The sequence below is a fragment of the Solea solea genome, chromosome 21, assembly GCF_958295425.1.
Source record: "Solea solea chromosome 21, fSolSol10.1, whole genome shotgun sequence".
Lineage (NCBI taxonomy): Eukaryota > Metazoa > Chordata > Actinopteri > Pleuronectiformes > Soleidae > Solea > Solea solea.
This window is the reverse complement of record NC_081154.1, coordinates 11,991,618-12,017,578: the sequence shown is the minus strand read 5'-3', so window position 1 is coordinate 12,017,578 and position 25,961 is coordinate 11,991,618. Positions and strand designations below refer to the sequence as shown.

At 42.9% G+C, this 25,961-nt stretch overlaps 2 protein-coding genes across 3 annotated transcripts in view; one reads left to right on the top strand and one right to left on the bottom strand.

Moving 5' to 3' along the window:
• Nucleotides 1–25,961, top strand: part of dock1 (dedicator of cytokinesis 1) — a 170,564-nt gene that overhangs the window by 63,368 nt on the left and 81,235 nt on the right. The window lies entirely within an intron of this gene.
• LOC131448291 (inhibitory synaptic factor 2A) overlaps nt 3,919–25,961 on the bottom strand; it is a 36,510-nt gene continuing 14,467 nt past the window's right edge. Inside the window, exons 3-4 of the mRNA XM_058620600.1 lie at nt 21,909–21,980; nt 3,919–6,098 (exon numbers count right to left, since the gene is read on the bottom strand). Of these exons, the coding sequence (XP_058476583.1) occupies nt 5,915–6,098; nt 21,909–21,980 (256 nt within the window). The 3' untranslated portion in view covers nt 3,919–5,914. The remainder of the gene's footprint in view (nt 6,099–21,908; nt 21,981–25,961) is intronic.

The window sequence follows — 25,961 nt, the reverse complement described above, 5'->3', positions numbered from 1 at the left end:
GCCGGCTGCCTTTCATCCATTTTCATGAGTGTCACGTATAGCAGCTTCAGCATCCTTTGACTTTGGAGTGCATCGTGTCACCATCTGTATCCAGTTGAGCTGCATGTATCATGTGATGCAACTTTTAAAGAGAGGAATGAACATATGCAGGTTTTATTAATGTTTTTACGATAAGGAAGGATCTTCCTCTAAGGGCATTTTCAGGGCACATTTAAATATAGCAACGAAAGAGTGATTCTCTCTGAATTTCAATTATGTAAAGGGGAAAAAACCGAGCTGTGGAAATACTGACTTCTGTTATTGACTGGTTGATATATTATTATTATCTTATCTTATTATATTTATTCTCCCATGTCAGGTTACTTTTCATAATGGTTTTGGCTGGTGTATTTTGCATTTATCACCCATCACTGAGTCCCATCAGGTGGTGATTTAATAAAGCCAGCTCGGTTCCCAGTAACGCTAATCATCTCATGTTTGGTTTCATGTGTGCATGTACGTTAATTAACAATGCACCCGTGCATTGTCCTGTGTTCTGTTTTATTCCGTCCTTCATTCTCATTTTTTCACTTGCTTGGGCTATTGTGTAAAAGTATTGCAGCAATGCACCAAGCTAATCACATCGATGGGAAGCCTCCCATTCTATATTGTTCAAAAACAGTGTGTTGTCCATGCTATGGCCCTCAATGGTCTGTGGGATCACAAATTCTTAGCAGCATGCAGGCGTCCATGTGCATTGTTGTGGACATGGGTGGATACTGAATAATGTATAGCTAATTCCGCTGTAAATTGAGCGGAGAGTGAGACCTCCCCTTTTTAAATATTAGAATAAAGACTCATTTCTCAGCTTGCTCTCTACCTCCAGCTATTGCGGTCTTTTGTCATGCCAGAGATTTAAATTTTGCCGTTCTTCTTTTTCTTGTTGAGTTCAGAGAGTTGAGCGTTTGAGTGCAGCTCATAAGCAGCTTCACCCTCCACTATTTTCCCCTCTGTCACCTTTCACTGCATTCGGGTTGTTTTGATCATGCATGTCAGATATGGAACTCTCAGTCACTTGGTGTAAAAAAGCTATCGAAACTCATGATGTCAGAACACATTATTCTCCTTTCCACTTAATTATGTTAAGTGCATCCGTTTCTGCCTCCCTACCTGTGGTGTAGGTGAAAAAGCGTTTCCTGCTTCCAGCAGTGGCTGCTGACTGGAGCTACAGCAGAGCAGCTGCCTCTCTGGTTAATGAAACCGCCCTGCCTATGACTTTCATTGGCCCTACATTGCACAGTATATATGTGCCGCAGCCCTCTACTGTGCTTCCTATAGTGTATGCAGCCGGCCTTTATTGTCCCCACTGACCTCTGCCTTTTGTAAGCTGCCGTCTCTGGAGCTAGAAACCCACTGCACTTTGACCACCTTGACATTTCTAAGTGCCTGTGTTATTAAACATTGGGTCCAGTGTCCTTATAAACCTTGGGAATTAGAGGTCACATCAAAACCTTGTCCTTTTTTTTCTAAGCAGTGTGGCTCTTTTACTAAAATGCTATATACATTATAGCATTTGGAGCAGAAGCTGCATTAGAAGCAAGTCCCCACATCATAATTTAATGATCAATAAGGTTGGAGTGAATTTTTAAAAGCTATGAGACCCAGATAGTGCTGCTTAAAGTGTTGTAGCTTTCTAATCGGAGGCCTGTGGTTGGTGCCTCTGGGTACTGCCGCATACTCTGCAGGCAGATCGTCCACTTCTGCTCATACAACCCCGCTGCCAACCACTGAGCTTGTTCTTCTGAGTGGCAGCGTGTTTAGATTTAGATTTATGCATTAACGTTCTACTCTGCCTGCTGCCTCTCTCTCTTCCTCGCTCTGTTTTCCCTTTCTCCTGATGATGCTGAATACTGATGAGAATTGCTCCAGTAACAACTTGGGGGCTTCGGTTTAGTTATGCGATGTCACCGCAGTGCTACTCCTGTTAGTGTCGACTACGCAGCACCGTTGGACATTGCAGCAGGCCGTTTATTGATATTCATGTCCACCCTCACCCAGGTGGAGAGGAGTCCTTATGAATACATTTCCACCAGTGAAATCACCAAGTTCTACCTCTGTGCCCTTGAAAGATTATTACCTCTGCTAGTGTTTCGGGCGCTGGATCAGTCCCGTAGAAACATGCACAGGAGGCTGCATTTAGAAAAATCCAAATGTTACTGACCTTTGAACATTTAGTTATACAGTGTTAGCAAACACTTACATGTCAAAGTTGTAGATGTGATGTACCTTAAAGTCCTGTAGAAAAATTGCACACACTAACGGCTAGTTCTACCTCAATGGTGATGAAGCAACACATTGTACGTTTGACTTAACGAACTGAGGATACCTTCGTCCTTCACAATGCAGAAGGATTGGAGTGGAAAGCTGCAGTGAACATGAAATTCTGTGCTTTTGATAGACAGTGTGGAGCTGACCGGCTGTCGAGGCTGAAGCGCTTCATTTGTTGCATGCTCATACGCTGAATACAGTGTACTGCCACCTCAATTAAATCTAATCAGACCACAATCCTCTCCTGTGCCTCCCTCTATCACTAACCCTCTTTATCTTTCCATCTTAATATTTGATTCAATTCGAGCTATTTCTCTTGCCTCTGTATCTCTGCAACTCTCCACCTCTCTCTCCCGTTGTTCAGAGAACTGCAGAGCTCTTACAGAAAAGAAGCATAGTGAGATATGCCACTGCATTATAATGCTTCAAACATTCACTTATCCCTCACTGATGCACCTCTCCTCTCTCCTGGGCTGAAACTTTTGACAGTGTCCTCTGGGGTTTATTGACCCTGCAACAGCTCATGCTGGATGTGTGCTCACTGTCAACAATGTGCAAGAACTGCCAGGGCTTGCATGGCGATGCTCACCTTCACATCACAGTGGACTGTAGTTAAGGGGTGTGTGAGTGTGCAGCAACATATTTGCACCCTGGGGCTACGTTCATACTACTATGTTTTCATTGAAAACTGGCATTTTCAAAACAGTCTGCGTTCAGTAAAGTAAAAGGAGTTTTATTTTGAGATAGATGACGGGGTGAAACTGAAACTGAAATTAGGTCTTAACAGCGTTTTTTGTTCACAACTGATTGATTGTCGAGTCGCAGCTGATAAGAACCAACCACTGAGTAAAAGCGGTTAACGGCGTCATTGTTTCCAAAGGTCTCAATTTCGGGTGTTTTCAAATGAAAATGGATCGAGCAACTTTTAAACTGCCCCCAAAAACTCAGTTTGTCGTGTGAAGGACACATATATCCAAAGCAGAATGTATTTTGTTTTACAAAACAAAACACAGCATGGGAGTCCCAGTAGTGTGCTTTAAAAAGCCAGGATACAGCAGGATAGTCCTGTGGACATGGGTGAGAGAATGAGGACAGTGCTGCCCTCGAGCAGCTTTGGCTCCTGGAGCTTCAGCATTGGTGTGAGGATGACTCTGCGTCCCTGGGGCATCTACTCATAGCTTTGTCCGCAGTTTACCTCGTGCTCTCACCTCATGGCTAGTCTGAGCTATCGCCAGGCTGGTGCACACACCCGTGTATGGACACACATGAAAAAGATCCTCGATGGCTAAATTGAGGATTATAAGAGAGCTGTGCTTTTAGTGCAAGCGTAAGCTTTGGATCAGATGCAGGTTACTTTTCCCTTGGTTGTATTCTGCTCTTGTGTTGCGGCACCCTGCTACATAAAAGAGATGCAGGGCTGATTGTATGTGCATTTCAAAGCAGGGTCTCCAATTTGTTTTCACATGGTTGGTTCCCCCAAATGACAAAGCTTGTTTACCTTATCCCTGGTTGAATAGTTGAGGTTTTGTTTTTCCCAGGGTTTGCGATATCGGTTTCTGAGGTTTTCTCTGCAACGGCTCTTTCAAATTACACTCAGTCCACCTCATGCTCTGTGAGTTCTGTAGATGTCAGTTTTTATTTTTCATATTTTGCATATTAAATCTCTTTATTTATTTATTTTTTGTTAAAAAAAACCCCAGTATAAAATACACAGTATTGCACATAATAAATCAATTGCACTTCTTTAAGGTACAGATAAACATCTACGTCTCTCTTGATGCTACAGTGTAACTACTGAAAGAAACTGACCTGGCAGGTACAGGAGTGGAGTGGAGCGGAGCATGAATTACACGAAGCCAACAGAAAGCAGCATGTTGGAGTTTGTGAAGGTCAAACTAGTGATACCAGTAGTTTAGGTATTGTTGTGACAGTAGATAAAGATGTCTTTTTTTATGCCCTTGAAACCACTTTGGCAAATTTCCTTTCTTTTGGGGCAGTGTTCTTGGCTTGAAGAGTGACTTCGGTTTTATTTTCCTCAGGCACACTTAACTTAATATTGTTGTCTGTCAGATATTGGCTGTTCTCTCACTCATTAAAACCCCATTATATTCTACACCTTGTATATTTATTTGTTACTGTGAATGGCATTAACCCTGTATGACGTTACTACGCGATTTCTTTACTTTACAGTCAAATAGATGGGAAGCAGTTAGCAGTACATTGTAATAATATAATAATAATAATAAAGAGAAGAGGGGACAAAAGAAAATGAACATTTTTGCGATTTTCTTTATAAAGTGTTTCTTGAAAAGCTAGAAAATATCCTGCAAAATCTCTGATTGTTATAAAAAAGCATGCAAGGCTACATGCCCGCCACCCTGCACTTTAGTAGCCCTGGTTGTGTTAAGTGGCACATTCACTCTTTCTGGCTTGATGTCAGAAGCTATCATAGTAGCTGATGCAGGATACTGCAGTAACGCAATCACAGCAATCATTTACTCTTTCCGTGTGCTGAGAACCAATCGAGAGATAGATAAAGTTATTTCTGTGCGCTGAAGCCATGAAGTTTAGATATATGGATTCCCTCTTTTCTTGTAGGGGAAGTGGGTTTTAGTGACCATATGCTCGGTGAAGTTAATAATGAAAAGGAAAATAAGAAAACTAAATTCAATGATGTACCTTCTGTGCACTGTAGTTTTTGAAATGCACAATCCCCATCACCTCAGCTCAAATAAATATATTCACTTAACCTTAAAGTGAGTGTGTGTTTAGATATATATTTATATAGAAAAAAAGTACATTGACGTCTAACTTTGCAAATGTTATTAAGAAAATAAGTCTTATTTATTCATTCTTTACTTCAAAGTCATTGAGGAGACTCCTTAGCGATGGATAGAAAGTTGATCGTTATACTCCAATAAACGCTCTGGGTTCTTTGTCCTATAGGTCTCTTCTTTAGACGTTATGAAAGTCTGTCACTGATGATCTATGAGTAAATACTCAAAATAGTTATTTTCAATTATTCTGGAGAAAAATGTATCCTGAACAGTGTTCATTGTGCTTATGCTGTTGTTGTAGATTCCCAGACTGTTGTGGTTGAACTGTTGGAACTCGCAGCCTCTCCTGGAGGCTGGGAAGAAAGACAAAAAAGTCCCAACGGATGAATAGAAACGTGACAGTCTCTGAACCAATAGTGTAGAAGAAGACCCCGTGGACGTCGGCTAGAAAAATATATGCAAATAGACAGATGGAAATCAGATTCACTTCTCACCGTGCTGATCTCTAAATATGTTGCTCTGGTGTAATTTCACACCCTGTTTAAAGAAATTTGTTAAAAATAACTCTGAATCCATTTTTGGTTAGCATGAGATTTTTTGAATTTTCCAAGGAATCCACACTTGCACCCAGTTACACATCCTGTCGTCATTGAGAACGGCTTCATGTAGCAGTGGAGCTTTCTGTTTGTACTTGTTAATAGGTCTACAAAAAAAAAGCCAAGGACGTGTGATAAAAGAGGAGACAGAAGATAAATCAAACAAATATGCGAAACCAGATAGATGACTTAATCCTGTGGATTGGTAGCAGGGGAATAGATGGTCCTATATTTTCACAGGAACCAAAGTTTCCAGCGAGCATGTTTCTTGGAGTCAGCTTTGGACTTTCGCTTCGGAGTGGAGGTGAAGGCCTCCTGGGGGTAAGGCAGGGAGGCAAAATGGACATCCTCGGTCGGGCAGAGCCTCTTCATCAGTGGCTGCAGTTTGTCCTCCTGCTGTTTGAAGTCCAGCTCCACACTACACCAAAGAAACAGACGGAAACAATATGTTTATATGATATTAGGAAAAACAAGACCAGATGGTCTTGTTAGTTGTGCTCATTTTCCATCCATCCACCCACCCATCCGTCTTCTACCACTTTATCCTCCACATGAGGGTCACTCATTCCAATCCCAGCTGACATAGGGTTACATGTTAATCAAAGAGTGGAGCTACTACTGCATGTGTGCAACAGTTATCCCAGAAATAATAGCTGTAGCCGGTACACAAAAGAATTGCAGATACTGATTTTATGATCCGTCATAATTATATTTTTAGGTTGATGAATTGTACTCGACATGCTAACAACTAGCTGCATGCTAAACTGTTAACCCCTAATTGGCAAAATTCCTCCTTGCGTAGGTGGACACACTTCATTCAATAAGTCGTTTCCCCATTAGTGTTTGAGTACTGGGACAAGGACACTGGTCCAAATCAAAAAACAGCTGAATTGGGCTATAACTGTAGCTTGACTTGCATGGTAACCTACAGAGAGACACACACTCAGTTAAATCACTAACAGCAGTGTGCAGGCACTGGTACGGTCTACATTTTGTTGTATTGCAATAGAGACTCTGCATGTTTTCCCCAGTTTTCCACTGCTCGTGTTAATTCTCTGTTTGTGTCTGCCATTAATGAACAGCAGACACTATTTTCATGAATTACGTTCTAGCCCACAAAGAAATAATCAGCCATGCCAGTGTCAGTAGGAGTTTTATTGTAAAACACTAACAGAAATGATGAGAATGAGTGCAATAACCATTCGTCTTATGCACAGCAATGGGTTGAATAAATGCTGTGTGAATTATAGTGAGTTTATCACATTGTGTTGTTAAAGTACCACTTATTCCATGTTTTGCCTCCTTAGTTTTTATTCTTCACCTGAATATTTCATGAATACCGGCTTCTATACGATTCATTTTTCGACATCACTCAGGTTTCCTTCACCTTCATGCCTTTTCTAATCTTGGCATGTGTTGAGTGCTACATTTCCCCTCTAACCATATTACATGTCTACTCAGTGTTCGATTCTCACTTGACCCCTGAACATCTGTCACGGCGCTGCTCAGCTTGTCAAACTGACCTACATTTCATGCTTACTTCGTCCTTATTTCCGAGTCAAATTTCCTGATTTATTCCGTTTTTGCTTGCATCTGGCTGCCCACTTTGGCAGTTGCTGCTGCGTTTTGTTTTAGTCATTTGCATTGTTATTGTAATTCTCAACGTGAGAGGGTGTTTTTCTCCCCAGTAAGGAGTCTCTAACCACTGGAGAAGATCACATGATTTGCCTGGGTATTTGATGAGAGCCTTTTTAGGATGTTAGTGTGTATCTGAGGCCTTTGATCTCTTCACAATGTTTCAACATCAGCAAAGGTACTACAAAGCAGAGAGATTAAGTTTTTGATTTTTTTTTGCACATACACAGCCACGCTGAGTCTTCCCCTCGCAGTGTGCTCTACCTTTCCCCAGGGAGCTAGGGGATTTATCTGGACCAGCCATCATTGTAATCCCACGCCCGCGCACATCTGACTACTAGGTGCTGCTGAGTGAAACTCAGATTACAGCCTCTGCTGTGGTTAAGAGTGGAGAACTTTAATCTGCTAAAGCTTTCTCCAGCCACCAACTGGATTTGGGTGTGTGGGCATTTTTACAGACAGACTTACATAATGGCATCAGGATCCACCTCATGAATCCTGCAGTTTGTCTATTTAGATGCTGTCTTTTAGCGCTGTGAGAGATTATGTAGTGTCAAGGTGAGCGAGGCAGGCGGCTGCCTGTTCTGATGGAAATGCAAAGCATCTGTGAATATTATGTTCAAAGTCTATCTTGTTTTTGTTTTGTTTTGTTTTTTAATCTACATCAAATAGAAATCTATTAAAAAAAAGAGAAGCTGCTGGGAGTTGATGATGATTAGTATTCCAGGCAAGCTGTAAGCACAGATCATCCTGTCTGTTGCGTCTCAAGGCACAGCCAAATAATAGTCTCCCGAAGCTAAGACGGTCTCAAATAAAAATGTGACAGCTTTATGCAGTGACCGCTTTGGCATTGATTAGAATAGCAGACCTAAATGTGGCTGTTTGACGGTGACAGTGAAGTAAATGTTTGGTGCTGAAGCAGATGCTCAGCACTTTGCATTTGTTTGACTCAGGCCTTCAAATGAGGCCAAGAACACTGCAGCTTTTAGTCACAAGCTGTTAATTATGCTGTGAATCTACTTTGAAATGTGTGATGTCAGTCTTTATGTGCATGCATCGCAACATGGACACCTGACTTGACTGATTCCACTGAATGCGTATTGCGGCACGTTGCGTCTGTGTTGCACTGTTGCTGATGCGTGTGCTCTGTCTGTCAACAACCACCAGATAGGTTCACAGCTCCGTCCAGGAGAGCTGGATCCACAAGGAATCCCTGTCTTGTGCCTCAAAAACTCAAATTCAACAACTACATATGTACTGTAAACACAAAGAACCGACCAGAGAACGAGAAGGGAGCGGTATATGATGTAGTTAAGTCAAATACCATATGGTGTCAACACGGAGGCTTTTATTTTAAAGATAAACAGGACACTTTAATGTTGTATCAGTATTTGACTTCAGGTCACGCTCTTGCTAAATGCTGCTGAATTGAAGCGTTGTGTTTCGTCCTCTGTGCGTAAGCGATGGACTGCAGGAGGAACGATGCAGCTAGTACATGACGCAAACGTAGACGGTGGAAGCTGACACATTGACTTAAGTGGATGCGAATCACTTCCGATGCTGCGATGGATATGCGATGCATTCGCATTCAGTGGAATCCTGGGTTAAGCCTCTTGGGAATACAGGGACATAGACTGTATAAAAAAATACTGCATAGCTGCCAGACCGTCCAGTCTGTTTGAATGGAAGTTAATGGGAAAATTACCCTACTTCTCGCTTGATATGGAACTTCCTTATACATTTTCCTGAGGAGCTAATGGTCTCAGTTGATAGTTTCAATTCTTCTTGAATAGCACATTATGTCAATTTTGTCAATTAAGCATGGCACATTTGAATGGACACCTTGTATCCTGCCTTGCAGTTCTGTGAATTCCTGGTTGCAAACCCAAGTGGTAACCAATTGATGTCACTACCGGTTGCCACTTGGGTTTGGGTCCTATTTGTTCACAGTTGACCGAGTCAGCCAGACTGTGTGTAGCTCCATGTACAGTAAATGTTTTATTTCATATCTCAAACGTAAAGGGTTTTCAACATTTTCACTTCTCCTAGTGGGTGCCTGAACTTGGCATCATTTGGTACATTTTTGACTTAGTTTTTCCTTTTTGCGGTTTATGAGTGCTTATTCTTTCCAAAAGCACAGGTGGGCAAAAGGGACACCAGCAGTGCTCCATTCATCATATTTTTTATGTTTTCTACTTCTTTGATTCTTCTATCATTACATAATAAATAAAAAATAACAGAAACATGTCTGGGCTGCATTTAAAGATGATGGTCATGCACTGCTAGTCTTGTAGCTGACTGAAACCGATCAATTAATACATTGCTTGACACCTCGGGGCGAATTCGTATTTCTAAATCGTCAAATTTGTGAATAGGATTCTTCAGTGTGTTTGAAGCTGAAAAATGCTGCGACTAAAAAGGCAACAATGGATCATTTGCAATTCTGTTTCTCAGAGAAACTCTGCAGGCCTTGAACCAAATGTTCCAAACAAATCCCTTACACATGGAATGTCTGCAGTCTGCGGGACTCAGAATTACTTTTTATTGCATGGGCCAAGACATTTGTTCTGCTGAATGAAATATTTGCTTTGTCAACCCATAGAACCAGTAAACTAATTCATACCTTAATGACATATGCAGCTCTCCTTACTCTAACTTCTCAGAACTCTGGATCTAAAATTCAACAGCCAGGATTGTAGCATGTTACTATTTTGCCTTACACTGGTCGCCAGTTGAATTCATTTCAACATTTCAATTCTAAATTGTATTAGCTACACTACAGACAGCAGCTGGAGCCCTCTCTATAAAATCAGTCTGCTAATAACAATCACATTTTTTGAAGGATAATTTAGCTTTTTTTTGGTCAGATTTGACCTGAAAATAGTCTCAAAACAATTTCACATTCCTTCTAGAAACCTTCTGCTATAAACATACTTTTATCTTCAGCTGCTGTAAGGGTAGGTCACACTAAATACGTGACACTTTAACCAGTAGAAGCTGTCTTAAAAATAATGTGTTAGTTTGAAAAATCTACATGTATTTTATGGAATGCATTTCAGTAAAGTGATTGAGAAATAATTATACTGTACGGTCACTTTAGCATAAAACTAATCTAAAACAACACATCTAGTGGCAGCTTAATACTTCTTTTTTGATCATTACTCTTTTGGCCAGGCCCAAGAGAGCCAGGGAACTATTTGTGTGTACACAGCCTGCAGGCTCATGATGTATAATAAGGTTGTGACGTCCTCTGAAATCAAACTCAAGCTCACATATTAAACAGACTTCACTTGCTGCAAAATTAACAGGCTCTTGCACTTCAAATAATTTTAGGAAGGCGGCATCAAAGGATTCTGTGATCTATGACTGTGTTCGTCAGGGTGTAATGAATGTGCGCGGGTGTCATTGCTGGCTATTTCACTGTGTGCTATTTCACCCTTTTCAAAAAACAAAAAGGGAAAACTTCAATTAATGAAGTCTCTTGTTCAAAGAGTCTTGTAGGGGCGTCTTTGTGAAAATATATGCCATTTTGAGTGAGACGTAACTTACACACAGTGCGCAGCACTCGTGGTAAGGACACTCATAGACCTATTGCATCCCATAGCCCCTTACACTAAGCATCACAACCTAACCCTAACATAAAACCAATCCTAACCCTAGCATCAAGTCTTAACCCTGAAAAGGGCCATTTAATGGGTGACAGAATGTGAGAACCAGTAAAATTGTCCTTGCTTTCTAAAATGTCCTCACTCCCTATGGTTTATAAGTTTTTTGGTTCGTGCGCATGCACGCACACACAGATTTCCCCTGCCCTCCAGTGCAAGCTTGTAACACTGCAGCAACTGTGTTCCTTCTTTGCCACAGGTTATTGCCCTGCATGGACTCGCAGCCATTTAACCACATTAAAAAGCCTATTATTTTTATTGGTACAATCATTAAGCGCATTTTGAATTCATATTCTGAGATAATACTGCACAGTAAAAGGTGCATTGAGGTTCACAGTATTTGTGCAGCAGTCTCTACTTTGTCCAATTCTTGCCTTTAGGCTTGTGTGTGTGTGTGTGTGTGTGTGTTCCTCCAATAACAGTTTGCCTACTATAAATCTGCTTTTATTATTTAAATGTTTTATTTAACTCCCCATTTGTCTTATGTACAAGTTACTTATTATACATGACTGTGCACATGTAGCCCCCCCCCCCCCCAAACTTCACTTTGTGTCTAAGTTGCAGTGACAAGTATCATATATAGGTGAACAAATAAAGAAAGAAAACATGATCAATCACATAATGCATCTGCATTTGTTTACATCTGTCATGTTAAATCTGTAGTTTAATTGTAATAATCATCACATTGTATTTCATATATCTACTTAGTAAGACTTTACTTTCATTTTTGAATAGGTTGGAAATAAGCTGGAAATTACATTAGAACCAAGATGGTAATTTCTTAAAATTACCATCTTGGTTCTAATGTAATTTCCAGCTTGCTAATAACATTGTTAATAGTGTGGTAATTAGGAGATACGATCACACACTTAATTATACTGGTAACAGCCTGTTAATGAGAATTACTATGAACTATCATCACTGTCATACCTTCAATTATCATAATTTTATTTCCCTATTACATTATTTTTTACCATATTGTTACGATACTACACTACAAACATGATTATTGGGTTGCAAAGGTTTGTTATAAACGGTTATTACTTGTGGAAAGTTATTTTGCCTCGCACATGTTCCTTCTAGAGCCATGGAAAACTTTATCACACATGCATTAGTAGTCACCAAATCTACCTGTTTAATGTTTAAGAACTACACTGTGATGGCTGAGAGAAACGACAAAAGCTGAAAGGCTGTGCAGCACTATATCCCAAGGACTTGCCCAATTCACGAGAGTATCACACGAATCGCAGCTTTGCCACTCAGTAGATCCTGATCCTAAGTATATTTTGGTGGCTGTGACCAGAGATGAATCTGCATGCCTGGGATTAACAGTTCTATAAACGCTGTGAAGTTTTAATCTGTGCTCCTTTTTTCAAATGTTTCAACATGTTTATGCCACTTATCACACTTAACATACCTTGTCACATTTTGCTGTAAATCATTATTCAGCCCCAATTCTTAGTGCCCTTTCAAATTCACATGCTGCCCATCATACTGCTCTCATCACAGTGTTTAGAACTTAAAGTGGAATTCCCTTTAAATTTGGCCACCAGTCTCAATTACTGCAATCCAATCCTATGATTTTCCATTTTGTTCAAAACATTTCTCTACTTATCTTTGTAAGAGTTTGCCATTCAACATTCAAATATAGAGCCACTGTTTGAAAAATGCTGGAATTACCCTTTATTACAGCTCTATTGCAGTAGTCACACTAATCTTTTCTCACCCTCTCCTGAAAGTTTTCAGCATAACACGTATGAAGAACCTGGTGTGCTGCTGGTTTGAGTTTCTGTTACTTTGCGAATATATTCGCGCTGTTACCAAGAAACAACACTTTGGCGGGCAACTCTTACAAAGCCCAAGTAAAGTGGCACTGTGGCTTGAAAACTGCAAAGTAAGGGTGCTTAAATGTCACTGAAAAGACAAAAAAAGTGCATAACTTGCCCCATAATTTGGGATAAAGTAAAAAGATAATCATCTCATCTTTGTGAGATACTCTTTTAATGAAATGATTTATTCGTTTCTACTCAGTTATCATCAGCATCTCTTTATGCAACTCTCATGGGCTCTGCTGCAACGCTCCACATGATTTTTGATTTTATTATTCTTTTATAAAAGTCAAAAGTGAAGCGTTGTTGGCATCCTCCCCCAGCTGCCACTTTGCTCACCCTTACTAATTCTTGCTCTCTCTCTCTCTCTCTTCTATCATATCATATATTCCTGCCCTTCAAAATGTGTGTACAAATAAAGAGAGGAACTTGTCTTCTCTCAGCACTATGTCTTATATCTAGCTTCAGCGTCCTCATGGCCATACACTCCTCTCACTTTCCCCTTTATCACACTTTTTAAAACACCTGTGAGTCTTTATTATCACTTCTTCTCTTCTCCTTCCACTCTCCGTCTCCCTCTTTTCACATTCTCACCCGGCCGTCTTTTTTGTGCTCCATTATCTTCTTCTGGTGTTTGAATGTGCTCTTCCTGCCTGTCCATACTGTTCTCCATCACTGCCTGTCCGACAGAGAATCCCTCTTGTAACTATGGTAACCAGCGGGCCACCATGTTGGAAAACATCATTATGCTTTTTACAAAAAGAGATATCTTGCCCTGTGTGGCAGGACAGCTTTCCTCCTCAATAATTTCCATATGTTATAACGTAATGGAGTCTTTAGCGTGTGGCACGGCCTAATTGATTTTCATAGCCTCGCACAGTAGATTGGAGAGTTCTCCTTTTAAATACCCGTTCCTGTTTCGATTTTTCACTGTCTATTTGCACTGCAGAGATTTAAACACAGTTTTCAATGATCAGCCTTGTGTTTGAGTTAATGGTACGACATGCAAGCTAATGACAAAATTGAACCGACGGCAAATAACTCCAGTCCATTGTGAGCAAAAGCACCCAGTGGTGGGGACCTCCTCAATCGACGTCCTTAATCACAATGGCTTTAATCTATCTCCCTGTTTGATCAGCACATTAGCTCATATAAATTCAGTGCGAGGAAAATGAGATTACAGGGTTTCTGCGTCTTGAGGCATCATGGCTTAATGCCCGTGCTCCTGAAATAAGTGGAATGAAATGCAAATCCTCAGCTTTTCTGCATTCCTCTGTCTGTCTCATTTTCTCCCTTCCCTGCCTGTGTTTCATCTCTCGTGCTTATTTGCTGACTTCTTTCCTTATTTTCTTTTCTCCTCCATTCCTCCTCTGTCTACCTTTCTCAGTCACCAATATTACATCACCCGGCACAATGGAATGAATTGCAATAATCTTTTCATCCCTTTTCCTTCTATTCTGTTTCAATGTTGTGCACGTAATATCCGGTATTGAAATCCCCATATTCATTTCAAGACACCTGTAACTGTTAAGGGGGGAGATGACATATTCCAGACAAACAGTGAAATAGAGAGAAAGTAACTGAGGGAGGATAAAAGGCAGCCGATCAAGTACGGGGTGATTCAAAACCAAAAAAATTGCAAGCAGACGTGGACGAGAGGCTACAGAAGCTTCTGTATTCTTTTTGAAGTCCATGCCTGGAGAGTACAGCATCATATTGATCTGGTGCCGTTGTTATGCTGAGGATGGGCTCTGAGAACAAGATGATGCCATATACTCTTGGACAAATTGAATATGCGGAAGGGGACATGCCTGGCTCCTTAGTGGGCTGCATTAAAAATGATTTATGTACCTATATGTGTTCTCTCCAGCCCCAGGACCATCCTTTTCATAAATGCAGTTGAGTCAGGGGTTTTGTCCCAGACACACATTTCTGAACATATGGAGAAAAATCAAAAATTAAAAAGTACATTAAAAATAGATATTAAGGACGGCTACTCATCCCATGTATACTGCATGTTCCTTCATAGCACCGTTTTCTGCATTCATCCTCCCCCAGAGAGGTTGTTTTCATGGAGATCTAAGTAATTCGATTGTCATTTAATCCCCCTGCCTGTGTGAATACAACTGCTATATTTGATTCTGTGTCCTATCAACACAATTCACCATGCCGGGTGAGTCTCTTAAAGGAGAACTCAGGTCAATTTAACACATCTCAAACATGTCATTTAGGAATTTCTGCCCTTTCATCAAGGGGAAACCCTGCCAGGCGCCTGTGAGGTTTGTCAGAGAAGGAGCATTCTGTTTTCTACTGAGGTTCTGTTTTTCCTGCTCTTCCTCCGCAGACGAAGCATTTCAGTCGAGTGTTGGATTTCTAGGAAGAAAAATGTGAAGTTTTGATTTTAGCCCTCTTATGGCCGTCAAGATAATGAGGCTGCCTGGATTTATTTAGATTTTACGGCTGTAGAATTGTCAAAAAATGTTCTATGAGTGAGTGCTTCCAAGATAACTTTCAATATCTGGCAGTTATTCAACCGCTTTGGATTAAGCTGACATCACAAACGTGTGACGCTCTGGTGAATCTAGTCTGTGATTGGACGGTCGTTCCGTGGAAGTCCTGAGGTTCGACCGTAATGTTAAGTATATGGTGCAAAGCTCTATTTCTCTGCTTTCCGGTATCCATCCATCCGTCTTTTACCGCTTTATTTTCCACATGAGGGTCGCACGGGGTGCTGTGCCAATCTCAGCTGACATAGGGAGAAAGGTGTGGTCACACCCGCCTTTTGAATTTCCTAGATGTCACAAACGGTCTCGGAGTTACGGTAATGAGAAGTATGCACTTCACAGAAGGGTTCATTTTGACGCTGGTTGTCAGGATCAGCACCAACGAAGCGGCAAATCTGAAATAACTTAATTTACATATTCAATATTCAGTTGATATAAGTGTATTTTCAGTTTTGGAGAATTTAAATAAGAGACGTCTGACTACTCACTGATGTACAAGTGGCTCATATTGAAATGTCATTACAAAATATGAAACCTTGGAATAGAATTATATGAATAAAAGTGAAATGTGTCACTGCAGTTTGTGCTCACAGAGGCAGAGGGATGGTTAGCGAAGGCCATCTTAAGTCTGCACAGCAGGACAAGCACAGCTGGTTGTTACTCTGGCAGGTTGAGTGTTGATAGAGGATAGGCAAGCCAGAGGGAGCAAGGCCCTCTCCTCTGCAGGACCGAAGCACACAGAGCCAGCATTAAACAGGGTTGTAACTAATTTATGATTCAAGTCGAACTCCCAACTCAGCAGTCTGCCCTCATCCATCCTTTTAGCCTGCTCCCAGCCAAATGTCTCTTTAATTCCCCTAAGCCATTTTGTTACCGTTACGGTGTGTGTCACGTCACGTGCAGTAACTCTGCTCACCTCACTTCATCTTGTTGACACTGAATAGTTGTAAATGCTACCATTCTTATGTCCACCCTGTGGTCATGCAGGGGGCCTTGTAGCCATTTAAACTCAAGTACGTTCTTCACCTTAAACATCAGATGGAACAAAGCTGCGGGGCTGCACCTTCGTTTTTAGGAGTCAACTGAAGTTTCTCCACAGGCTTATCGGTTATTTAGAGCAGTAGATGTAGAAATGATTTAAAAGGCTCTTCACAGGGAAAATGGTGACTGGATGGAAGAGCAGTGCCCAGTAAAAAAAAAAAACAGTTTTATTGATTGCCTCTCACCCTCTTTATATCTTTTTCATGTTTCTCATTATTTTCATCCTCTGTTGGTTTTGACCGTAGCAATCATAGCTTTCGTACTGTATGTCAAAATAGAGAAAACAATTATATATGCATCCACACATGTACATGCAGAATGAGGTGTGCAGTTTCTCCTTGGGCCTGCAGACCGTTAGTCTTGTATCTGTGTATCACAGAGGACAGTTCCAGTCTGACAGAGGTGTCAAGACCGGCCTGACACCCCAACTATGAATGTTTGAGTGGATGCCACCCATTTTTTTAATTTTTGTTTTATAATCAATGTAAGGATTTCTAACCATGGTATCATTATGGTGCTGTTGATGGTAAATGTCTTTAGGTTACTCACGTAACCCCGGTTCTCTGATAACCGAGTGAGGTATCTCACTATGGGAAACGCCCTCTGCGTGACCGATCATGGAAGCTCCAATGACACCACGTCTGTCATATGACAGACCAATCAGCTCGAGATGCACGGGCCAGCTCGCCCCCCTTATAAGCGCCCTGCGCTCCGCACCCGCCATTCTCAAGCGTATTTCTTCCACCCCACCTATGCAAGTAGGGCAGTGTGTGTGAGATACCTCACTCGGTTATCAGAGAACCGGGGTTACGTGAGTAACCTAAAGTTCTCTTTCAAACCTCCCTCGGTATCTCACTATGGGAGATATAGCCCACTCCCGGATTTGCATGCTCCGAAGCCCTCAAAGCCGCGACCCGCAGTGGGTCGACACCCTAAACCCTCCCCATGGGCTAGCACGCAATCAACATGAACCCACACTCAGGACTGAATGAGCCAGAGAAGTCCTGGTCACATCCAGCCTGTAAAACCGAATGAACGTGTGTGGGGATGCCCAACTGGCAGCGGCACAAATATCCCTCACTGATACGCCCCTGAAAAGGGCCCATGAGGTGGCTATGCCCCTGGTGGAGTGGGCCCGAAGCCCATCCGGGGGCTGCAGCCCACGACTCTCGTGAGCCAGGATTATAGCCTGCACCACCCAGTGTGACAGGCGCTGGCGCGTCAGGGCCCTCCCCCTGTGAGAAGGAGCCCAGGACACGAAAAGCTGGTTGCTCTTTCTGAACCCTTTGGTCCTGTCCACGTAGATGCGTAAAGCTCTCACAGGACACAGAGCATTGAGCCGTTTTTCATCCTCTCCTGCAAACGGCGGTGGGTGAAAAGCGAGCAGCTCAAGTGTGGAACAGCTGTAGGCAGAATCACTAACCTTAGGCACAAATGCCGGGTTAGGACGTAGTATCACTTTCCCATAATCTGCGGAGATAATCTGTGCACGACTCATACATGAGTCGTGCACAGACAAAGCATGTAACTCACCGATCCTGCTAGCTGATGTCAAAGCCAGAAGCAGGATAGTTTTAAGGGAGAGTACCTTTAAATCAGCAAACTCTAACGGCTCGAAGGGCAACCCTGAGAGCGCCTCCAGAACCATGGGTAAATCCCATGACGGGACCAGAGGTTTACGCACGGGCCGCAGGCGGCGCGCACCCCGCATGAACCTCTTAATTAGAGGGTGCTGCCCGACAGGTGCACCTCCAAACCCCACATGACAAGCTGAAACAGCGGCCAAATAAACCTTAATGGTGGAAAAAGCTTTATCACCGTCCATTAAGTCCTGCAGGAAGCATAACACCTCTGGGACCGAGCACTGAAACGGAATAATCTGCTTAGCCTCACACCACCGTTCAAACACGCGCCATTTATTATCATATAATGATCGCGTGGATGGCGCCCTTGCGCATTGAATAGTCTCAATCACCCTAGATGGGAGACCAGACTCCTGTAAATTCACCCTCTCACGTGCCAAGCCCAGAGAGCCAGCCGTTCGGGGTGTGGATGAAAAATCTGCCCGCGCGCTTGTGACACCAAGTCCGCGCGTAACGGCAACGGCCATGGCTGGCTGTGGACGAGCTGCATCAGCTCCGCCATCCACGGTCTGCTGGGCCAGTAAGGAGCTATCAGGATTAGTGATAACTTCTGTTCCCTCACTCTGATCAGAATCGGAGTGATGAGGCCGAGCGGAGGAAACGCATACAGCAGCACGTTTGGCCACGGGTGCGCCAGTGCGTCCGCACCCAGCGGTGCGTCCCGGTCTCTTAACGAGAAAAACAGGGGACACTGTGCGTTTTCGTGCGATGCGAAGAGATCTACGGACGCTCGGCCGAACCTCTCCCATACCTGGTGGAGCACCTCGGGGTTCAGTCTCCACTCGCCATACAGGGGATTCCCTCTGGAGAGTAAATCCGCTCCGCTGTTCAGTACACCCGGCACGTGCGCCGCGCGTAACGACAACAGGTGTTCGCTGCCCCATAATATCAGACTCTGAGCCAGCCTGTGTAACTTCACAGAGCGCGTGCCTCCCTGTCTGTTTATGTAGGCTACGGCTGTTGTGTTGTCCGCTCTGACCAACACATGACACCTTCCCAGGAGAGGCAGAAAATGTTTGAGTGCCAGGAAAACAGCCAACAGCTCCAGGTAGTTTATATGTGCCTGGAGAAGCGTCGGGGGCCAGGTCCCGTTCACTGACCTCCCCTCGAAAACCGCTCCCCACCCCGTTAACGAGGCATCTGTCGTAACTGTTTTCCTCATCACTACGGCTCCCAGTGGGACGCCGGAAGTGAATATCCCCGGGTCTCTCCAGTAACGGAGAGCTAGGCAGCATTCCGGGGAAACCCTCACCATACGTCTGAGATGACGTCGTGCGTCCAGGCGCAGCGAGGTTACCCAGCGCTGAAAATCCCTCATTTTCAGCAGTCCCTGAGGGACGACAGAAATTGATGATGCCATCAGCCCTGACAGCCGAAGACAGTCTCGTAATGACACTGAATTTCCCCGCTGAAAGAGAGCCAAGTGACGGCGAAAATTTTCCGCCCGAACCTGAGACAGAAATACCCGAAATGAAACAGAGTTTATTTCGAGACCCAAATACTCGATATTCTGAGTGGGAGACAAAACACTCTTTGTTTGGTTTATACTGAAGCCTAGGCTGTTCAGCCTGACTATCAGTCTCTGCGTGTCCCTCCCCGCCTCCTCCCTGCTGGGAGCGCAAAGGAGAAAATCGTCCAGATAAGCAAACACTCTGAGGCCCGATGCTCGCACCGGGTTCAGAGCTGCTTCCACACATTTGCTGAAGACCCTCGGAGCTAACGACAGCCCGAAAGGCAGGGTCTGGTACTCGTAGGCTGCTCCCTTGAAAGCAAACCTGAGATATTTCCTGTGTGCTGGATATATGCTTATATGAAAATAAGCGTCCTGCAGATCCACAATAGTGAACCAATCGCCTGGTCTGATGGATCGGAACAGAACATTGTGTGTGAGCATTTTGAACTTGTATTTTCGGAGGTGTAGATTGAGGCAACGCAGATCCAGGATCGGACGTAGCGAACCGCCTTTCTTTGGGATGAGAAAATAACGGGAGTAAAAACCCTGATTTCTCTCCCCCTCCGGTACAATGCGAACCGCCCCTCGGCTTAATAGAAAAGATATTTCGCTCTCTAAAGCCTCCGCGGCTTCCCCAGAAGCTTCTGTCGTCAGCACCCCGTTAAAGCGAGGCGGCTTCATCGCAAACTGCAGCCTGTAACCCCTGACAACGGTTGTAAACACCCAGGGGTTGACTGCGCATGCGCGCCAAACCTCCGCTCTGACAGCGAGAGGACCAGGGGGCCTGAAGCTTAACGGACCAGTTGCGCCCTCTGGTGGCGACAGACTGTCCTGCACCTCTTGGTTTTTTGTTTTGTTTTGTTTTTGCTTCGCCCTCGGCTTTGTGAATAAGCCTGGATGCAACAGCGTGTTTATTAAAAAACCATGTGAAGTGCTTGGTGTGAACATAGCACGTTTTCCCTCTACCCTCTGAACTTGAATTTCTCTCCCCGAAATTGCGAAACCGCAACCGGCTGGACAAGGGCGGGACTCGACGTCTTTCACCTTGCCGCTGGCCATTGCCCCCTTAGAGGATGCGGTAGTCATACCTAACCTTGACGGTCAGTAAAGAAAAGAAACACCACGTCAGACCTCGACGGCTAACGAAGTGTACAAAAAACGCCTAGCTTTCTCAACGAAAGCAGCGAGAAACAAAAAACAGTGTAAAGTCCTGAATATAGAAATATTCACGCTCGGTGACTACCTTGACGGCGCGTCGGAAGAGCAGTTAAATGAATAATCTCAAACAGGACCTGAGGAGCTCGGTGATCTTCACAGTGGAAGAAAGCGAGAATGGCGGGTGCGGAGCGCAGGGCGCTTATAAGGGGGGCGAGCTGGCCCGTGCATCTCGAGCTGATTGGTCTGTCATATGACAGACGTGGTGTCATTGGAGCTTCCATGATCGGTCACGCAGAGGGCGTTTCCCATAGTGAGATACCGAGGGAGGTTTGAAAGAGAACTGACTGACTTCTGCTGTTACTGGATGATTTGCTATTCATGTTTCCAGAGGCTGGGCTGGGTTTGATTTGAAGTTCAGTGTGAATTATCCTGACTTCTATTGTGGATTTCATCTAAATGTGAAGATCCTTTTTTTAATGACCTGCGATATACTCACTTATTATATACAACAATACTAAAATGGTGACCATGGTAGAGATTATACCTGCTGTGAGCGTTTCAGTATCAAGAATTTTAACATTTAGCACAAAGCTAAAGCTTGTCTGTGATTTGTTTAGTCTCTTAGATCCTCAAACATGTTAGAATATGTAGCAGGACACAGTTCAGAGAAAATTCTCTTACCTGAGAAGCTGCAACCATTTTTAAAACTTAATAAGCTATTGGAACAGATGCAAGTTCTTCGGCTAATTTGTGTAACTGTTGTCAACTAATGTTGTAACTATTATTACACACACACACCCACACACACACATACTGTGCCTTTGTAAGGCGATGACTATATACTCAAGAAAACTAATGACTCCGGACTCACATCAGACTGGTTGCCTACTAATTGGGACTGAATTTGCAAGTATGCAGAGGCTCAGTTGGCTTGGCAACAGCACACAGTGATGATATTTCATGATGTCTGGACGGTAATGAATTTCACCTTTTGTTGCCCTATGCTCACCCACTTTGACAGAATGTATCCTCTACTTTTCAACCTTGTGCCCCTCAGTGAATATAAGGATATGAAGTGACAAAGGAGACTGAAAGAGATGTGTCGATTCAAAAAGAGAGAGCTTGTGATGTGTAAATGTCACAAATCTCCATGTGCTCATTAACAGTGTCCACATTAATCTTGCATCCCCTGCCCTGCACTGCCTCTCTACCGGGCCTTTTTTTAACCAGCGCTTGCTTCCTTTAGAGAGGAGAGGACACGCTTGGATCGTGGTGTCTTTGAAGAGTAATGGTTACTAACCTGTAAATAATGCATGCGCTGTTCCGGCATGTGTCACAGTTGGCCGTGTCCTGTCCAGTTCGATAGGAGAGTCTGTGGGGGAGATAAGAGTCGTGAATGAGTAATCACAGGACTTGTTAAGCTGCTTCCTCACACCTTTTGTTCTCATCTTGTTTGTCATCCCTTGTTAGTGGGACCACAGTAAATGAGGGTGATGAGGAGACGCACTGCCCTCCTGTGTGGCCTGTGTGTGGCTGTCAGGGCAGAAAGAGCACATTGTCGACCATTAGCTGTGGTTGACTGATTGAAGGTCAGATAAGTCAAAGTGGTGCACATGAGAAGTTTCTTAGCCGCGCTGAAATTAAGTTTTCATTACGGGTTTTATACAGATTTTCCCATGACATCAAAATATCTAATTTTATATGAAATGCAAGAACAAAAGTCAAAAACAGACTTGGAAATAGCTTATTTAATATGGATTGCAATGTAAAACTCCAAGGTCTTTATCTTGAAATGAAATACAACTTGAAAAAGCAGAAAATCTCTTTTTGCTTCAACATTTGCTATTATTAATTTATGAGGAGAAATGTTGTTAAATATTTTTCCCTAAACTAATCAATGTCAACACCAAGGTTTCTGCTTGTTTGGTTCAGTTACATTGTTCTTATCAGTAACACCAGCTCCCTCGCCTTTCACAAACACCAATTTTTAATAACACTTTATGAATCCATTTTGTTCGGGACAACATTGTAAAGCATGAAGCATGAATTATCTTCACTGTGAACACGTTTTTGTAACCAAATATTGGTTTGGCGAGACTTGGAGACAGAGCTGGAAAGAATGTGCAGCAGGTTAGAGGGACTGAGGACAGAGATGGAAACGTACTAACAAGTGAAGAAGGATTTGTTTGATGATTTATTTGAGCTAAAGAATGATAAAAGTGAGAGAGGAGGACAGGTGGAGGGGAGACAGTGCCTCAGGTAGTGCAGAGGATTTGTAAGGAGGAAGTGAGGGCAGCGATGAAGAGGATGAAGAGTGCAAAGGCAGTTGGTCTGGATGACATACCGATGGTGGTATGGAGATGTCTAGGAGAAAAAGAAATGGACTTTTTGACCACATTGTAGTGGGTGATGTGCATCGCTGTAGCAATTACAGACGTGTAACGTTGATCAAACACACCATGAATACATGGTAAATAGTTGTTGAAGCTCGATTAAGGAAAGAAGTGAAGATCAGTGAGGAGCAGTATGGTCTCATGCCAAGAAAGTGTACCACATGACAGGGAGACAGGTGGTACAGTGAAGATGCAAAGAGTAGCGGTAGCAAGTGGATGAGTTTAAATATCTGGGGTCCAACCATTCAAAGCAATTGACAGTTCACTAAAGAGGTGAAGAAGAGAGTGCAGGCAGGGTGGAGTGGGTGGAGACGATTGTCACGGGTGATGTGTGAGAGAAGCAGAAGTTAAAGGGAAGATCTACAAAGCCAGCTATGATGTATGGATTGGAGACGGGGCCACTGTCTAAGAGACAGGAGGCGGAGCTGGAGGTGGCAGAGCTGAAGATTAGATTTTCGTTGGGAGTGACCAGGATGGACCGGAATAGAAATGACTACTTGTACTGAAAGCATATACAATTTGACACTTTTGTTTAGGGCAGCAGCTTTTTCAGTCAGTAATGTCAGTAATTTCACTGTGCTATTGATTCAACAGATTCACATTCAAACACATCAATACATTACATCATATGTGTCCCTATATTGTTCTGTCACCAGTTGACTCTGAGTTAAAATATTGTCATGAATCAACTTCCCATTATAGATCTGTTTCTCCTGGGGCAGCGTCAATGTGCTGGCTCTGAAGGGAACCCTTTGCTGACATGCTTCAAAGGCTCAATTGCTTCCTTATTGAATTAGAATGTGGCAATGTGCATATTGATTGACAGTAAGTGTTCCCCCTTATAATTAATGACATAACAAAAGATGCACTGTGGACTCACTTCACCGATGACATGGACATGACAGAAATCCTTTGTTGCTTGGTCTTTATGGTTATGGCCTGTTTTGCTGCATCAACACAAAGTAGTAAAACCAGTACAGATGTCAAGCTTTTTGTGGCTGGTTATTATTATCCTTCATCAACAACTCTCCTTCACAGTCAAGCGGCTTAATGGAGGAGACACAGAGCAGCTACCAGATACACCCACACTGCTAAGTTTTAATATTATACTGTGTTATTTCATAATTGTCTAATTGAATTAGTCGCTGCATGATTAATTTACCACTTCACTGACTTAATTGGCAGTTTTGGTTTTATTTGTCTGTATCTGATTTTGAGATGTTCTATTGTTGAAGGCAAAGGGTCTTTTCAGGCGATTTCCACAGCAGTGGAGTCACTCTTTTCCACAGAGATATGTTTCTGCCTCTGTTGACTTTAACAAATGAAATCCCATTCACTGTCATAGTGTTGTTGAAGGAGAAATAAAAGTGGCTAGATACCACAAAATATATATCGCTTTCTTGTTGTTTTGTAACAATAATACCATGCAAATATGTTAGTCGGACTAAAATCAAGCTTGTATTAGACGGACAGGAGACAGGAGTTCTGCATGTGCACCAACATTTCCTTCTCCGTCTTTGACCAGGAAACTCTTCCGGATCAAACGGCGACATCTTTCTTGGGACAACACAGCCGCCACAAGAGCGATATATGCTCGATCTATTTAATATCGTGATTTACATGTACAGCAGGTATGCAGCGCACAGAACCACAACATGACCCAACTCGCCGTTCGCTGTTTGTTTTTCTGTGACGTAATAAGGTCAACAGCAAAACTGATTGAATACATACTAGATTATAGAAAGATACAGCGCCATCTATGGAGGCAGACGTACACAGCCAATAAATAGATTTTCTCCTCCGCATGTATACTGGGACTCGCCAAGTCAGATTAATTTTTCACTTTGAGGTTCATGTGCAAACTTAAACGGAACGTTTCTGTCTCTTCTTTGCAGTGGCAGAGACATTTTCAATTCTCTCTCCGGGACTCTCTTCATGCTGCCCATAAGGTGCAGCACCAATAAAAATTAAACCACTATCATAAATTTTCCCTCCTTATCTACTCTTTCCTGTGCTCTGACAGTTACCTCAAATGTGCTGATATCAATATAGTTTAAAGCTGTAACAGGATGGGAATGGGATAGAATAGCATATAGTGCTGTGATATGAGACGGTCTGCACGCAGATGAGCTGAATGATTAGCAGGTACATGAGGGGAAACTGGTTCACAAGACTTGCCCTTTAGCCTGTTTCACACAAAAATGAGTGGGCATACAAAATGGAGGATGAAAAACAACACTACCCCCTGCCATAGAGACCAGTGACGATGTTACAGTAGTTGCTGTTTTGTATTTTTTATGTCCATCCCACTCTTAATTGATTGCTCAATTGATCACCAGCCAAACAATTGTAAAAAGTAAGGTTCATGACAAACATGTATGGCTAATGGCTCGATAGCAGCTATAGTAAGGGCTGAAAAAATGAGTATGCATGTATGGAAATGATGCTGGAATTTGCGTCACTGCCAGAAATGAAGCAGGCTGTGTGAAGCCAATAAAAACCTGCGCATTTCTTCAAAGCAATTTAAGTGAATGCCAGTTAAGCAAATTTACATTGATAAAAAAACAAAAAGAACATTTAAACCCTTGTTTAAACTGTTTTTTTAACCAATGGGAATGGGATAGTCTCTCTCTCTCTCTCTCACCCCCATGTTGATGTAGATTTTTCCCTTCCTATCCGTCATCCCTCTCCGCTTTTCTATCTCATCCACGTTAATGAGAGGAAATGAGAGAGCAGAGCTAATTTCAACAAGCCTCCCTGGGGAGAGGGAAGCCAAAATTGCTATTAACAGTATATTTATACACCCTCCCCCCTTTGTGCTACTAGTTGATCTTATCAAAGGTTGCTGTGTGGGTGGGAGTCCAAAGGCATCACAACATGCACACATGCCGTGTGAAAAGACAACTGAGAAACAAGTCCCCACAAGTGTGATTAATTGGGTGGGCTATGCCAACACTGTC